Genomic DNA, 3,816 nt, shown 5'->3' with positions numbered 1-3,816 from the left:
ATATATATTCTACAACTTAGAAACAATTAAAAGGCTTCAATAACCACAAGAGGGGTGCAGGGGGGTCTGCCATATGGAGCGCATCTAAAAAACATTTCATTTGACCCTTTTCGTATGCTTGAAACACATTTAAAATGGTAAACACAATGGAAGACACAAAAAGTGAAGCATAAACCGCACAAATAAAATACAACTGCTCGTCATGCAATTTGTGTCTTTGTGTGACATTTGTGCCTTTAAGAGGCGGGGCTTGCGGGGGAGTCTGTCCGGGAGCGTTTGGGCGTGCAATGCGGTTTGACAGCAACTCCTCTGTGAGTGCGTCTTTGTGTTTTATTGTTCTGCCGCTGTGGAAACATGATTTTTCCTCAGGACAGAATTTGCATTTTTTTTTTTTTCACGCAGCTCTTTGGATTTCGAGTGCACCTGACATTTCTGGCCGCTGAGCATATCATCATGATGGGCCAGAGAGAAGCCGCACAATCGCCAGCATATCCAAAAACATAACGGATAATTGTCAAGTACCGTAGGCCCCGCTTACCCTCGGCCGGGGTTGACAGCAATGGCGTACGGCTCTCCGGCGATGTCGGTAATCAAGCGGGTGCAATTCGGTCCCTTGAGTTGTCCAACATTGATGGAATATCGTAATTTAGTCCAGTGCGCCGTGTAATAGCTGAACCAGTGCATCCGGGAGTGATCGGTCCAGTAGATATTCCCGGTGATCCAGTCGGCGGAAATGTCTCTTGGTCGTCGAAAGTCAGAACACTGCCGAAACAAATCAGAAAGTCGGATGAACCGTGACATCAACAAGACTCCAATTGTTGATTGCAGAGAAGCAAATTCGGGCCACAATTTATTATTATTATTATTATTTTATTTTTTTTAAACCAGCAAATGCATGTTGCTGTCGTCATCTTCAACAGCTGGGAGATACTTACGATATTTCGGATATTTGGCTTGGTTTGACTTCTTTCCGTACTGTCTTTGTAAAATATCCCGCCCGGGTTGAATTGGGTGGCCCAGATAAACTTCTGGTGGTGAAACAAAGCGTCCATGCCAATAATGCGGGCGTTGTCCTCAATCTGGGCCAGCACTTTGTGTCCGTGGCTCTGGTTAAACGGATACGCAAACCTGCGGATTTCGGTGTCATTAGCGATGTAGAGCACTCCATCCTCTGCACCTGCCCGCACAGTCGAGAAAAAGGAAGCGGCAAGAGAATTAGCTCGCTTCCCCTTTTTTAAAAGGACAGCCCTGTTCTCCCGGATGAAGGTCACCTGATGAAAACAGCGACGGGCGGCTCGAAAAACCAGATGAGCGTCATACCTTTTGCGACGCAGTTTCCATCGATCTCCTTGTAATTTCTGTCACAGGTGCACTTGAAAGAGCCTTTGGTGTTGGTGCAGTAATGAGGACACGCGTCAAACCGCAGACACTCGTTGGTCTCTGGAAAGAGCGAAAGTCTGAGAAAGCGTTCGCTTTTAACGTGTTAACGTGACCGTCACGGCGAAGAATATTGATTTTTGACACGTTGTGAGATGACGACGCCCGGGCAAAGGTCAAAAGGAAACGTCGCTGTGCTTTACGATTGTTCCCACACGGGACGCATGCAAGCGCTTTATGGCAAACAAAATGATCGTTTTTTTTTTTTTTTTAACGGCCGGCTCGCCACCGATTTGCGCACGGCCCGACAACCTATCCATCGGGGGCAGTGAGTGATGGCCGCCTACCGTCACACTGGCCCGACTGCTGGTTCCTCTTGAAGCCCGCTTTGCACCGGCAGATGGCGTTCGCATTCGTCTGGTTGCAAACGGCGTCCTCTCCGCACGGATTTGTTTTCTTGCCACATACGTCGCCGCTGGAGACTTGCAAATACAAACGACAGCCCTTTTTTGATGACGAGGCCGCCCTTTTCCATCTCAAGACACCTGCTGCGGTCGACTTTTGATGCACAAAAGCCAAAAGGACAGCCGAGTCTTTTGCATCACACGCAACATCACTCACAAACGGGGCCCATACATACATTAGCATAAAATCAAAAGAAAGAACAAAGAAACGGGGAGCTAGCCCCGCCTCCCGATAACCTTCGATGGATCGGGTGGTCGCTTGAACTCACGGGCTTTGCAGTCCTGCTCATCGGAGCCGCCGTCGCCGCAGTCGTTGAAGAGGTCGCATTGCAGCTGGATGGAGACACAGCGTCGGTTCTCGCAGGTGAACTCGGTCTTCCCGCACGGCCGAGGTCTTCCCGCCGCCACCTCTGCTTTAGTACCCGGAGGAAAATAGCACAAGACTTTTAAAAAGCTTCCTACATTTACCAACATCTTTTTTTTTTTTCAAAATTCAAAATTATAACGCTAATGAAACGTCATGACATCACGTGCACTAAAACGCCACGGCAGTGACACCTTCACTTTCAACTTCAACCTTTATGACAGGTTGGACTGAAAGGAACTTCTGACTTATGATACTTATCAATCGCCACAAGCGAAAATGAGCCCGGTGGAGGCCAAGCACCAAGTCAAAGTGGAGGTCACCATTTATTCATTGCAAAAAAAATGAAAATATATCCCAAAATGCATCCACAGCCGCTCCGAGTTTACATGTACATCGTCAGTGGCTGGTTACCGGTTCACCGTTATGCGCGACGACCGAGTCAAATATCGAGATCAGGAGCAAATCGACTCTTTGCGCGATGATGTAGGAGGGGAAACGTGGCAGGAAGAAAATGAGGTGATAGCGGGATGGAAGGATGGCATGACGGGACCGAGGTGAGACGGAGAGAAGACGGACGGAGGGAAGAGGCGCACAATGGAGGGAGGTAATGGAGTGAAGTGAGAGATTGATGGCCGGATCAATGGAATTAGAGAGGGAGATAAGGAGGGGAGAACGAGAGAGGATGAAAAGAGTGAAATATGAATGAAGCCATTTGTCCCGTTCACCCGGGCCTGCTCGGCGCCATCGCTCAAATCGGTGTCGCGCGGCAGGAACACGTCAAGGATGCCGTAAAAAGAAAAGAAGACGCAGCAGTTTTCATAGAAGCGACTCGCCGCAAGTTTCTTTGGCCAAAACGTCATAAACCCTTGAAGGGAAGGGACACAAAAGGTGGAGAAACACATGTGGACAGACAATATGACGAGACTCATCAAAAGCAACCTCAACAAAAAACAATTATTTTTGCTGCAGCTCGCCCCCCCCTCCCAAATATTTTATTTTGGGAGGCTGGAACGGATTTCGGTGGAGAAAGATGATTTGACACAAGAGCCTTTTGATTCTTTAGCATTGTCACAGAACGACTGAGAGTCGTGTTTAGCTTGGGTTGCCATGAATATCATTAAAAAAAAAAAAAGCCTTTTATTTTTAAGGGTAATGTCGTAAAACGAGTGAAATAATGTTCAAATGTTTTGGGATCAATTTGTGGTCGAAACTATTGGTCTTGGCAATTGTGACAGTTTAAGTTGTCTCCGACATTTTAATTCATCTCGACAATGCAACTCATGTATCGGTGATGCTCGTGTCTCGACACGAGCATCCGTACCCGACACCACAACGGGCCCTTTGTAAGTTCATAAAAGGTAAAACGGTTATTGATGCAACGTGTCCTCACCGCACTCCTCTTCATCCGAGCTGTCGCCGCAGTCGTCCGCTTTATTGCAAACTTGGTCGGCGCGCAGGCAAACATGATTATTTCTGCAGCGGAATGGCCTCGTAGGAGGGCACGCAAGTTTTTCTGGAGATGGAAGGAGATAAAAAGCAAATGGCTTTGGCTTTGCGAGGGACGGAAAAAGAAAATAAAATGCACAGCGCACATTTAAATATCTGCGG

At 47.6% G+C, this 3,816-nt stretch overlaps 1 protein-coding gene across 1 annotated transcript in view; it reads right to left on the bottom strand.

The window, feature by feature from the left end:
• Nucleotides 1-3,816, bottom strand: part of lrp1bb (low density lipoprotein receptor-related protein 1Bb) — a gene marked incomplete at its 5' end in the record, with an annotated part of 93,036 nt that overhangs the window by 18,052 nt on the left and 71,168 nt on the right. The window contains 6 exons of the mRNA XM_019863907.1: nucleotides 539-762; nucleotides 936-1,177; nucleotides 1,321-1,440; nucleotides 1,725-1,859; nucleotides 2,111-2,254; nucleotides 3,599-3,721. Of these exons, the coding sequence (XP_019719466.1) occupies nucleotides 539-762; nucleotides 936-1,177; nucleotides 1,321-1,440; nucleotides 1,725-1,859; nucleotides 2,111-2,254; nucleotides 3,599-3,721 (988 nt within the window). The remainder of the gene's footprint in view (nucleotides 1-538; nucleotides 763-935; nucleotides 1,178-1,320; nucleotides 1,441-1,724; nucleotides 1,860-2,110; nucleotides 2,255-3,598; nucleotides 3,722-3,816) is intronic.

This window comes from Hippocampus comes, unplaced genomic scaffold, assembly GCF_001891065.2.
Source record: "Hippocampus comes isolate QL1 unplaced genomic scaffold, H_comes_QL1_v1.1 scaffold313, whole genome shotgun sequence".
In the NCBI taxonomy this organism is placed as follows: domain Eukaryota; kingdom Metazoa; phylum Chordata; class Actinopteri; order Syngnathiformes; family Syngnathidae; genus Hippocampus; species Hippocampus comes.
This window is presented reverse-complemented; position numbering and strand designations above follow the sequence as displayed.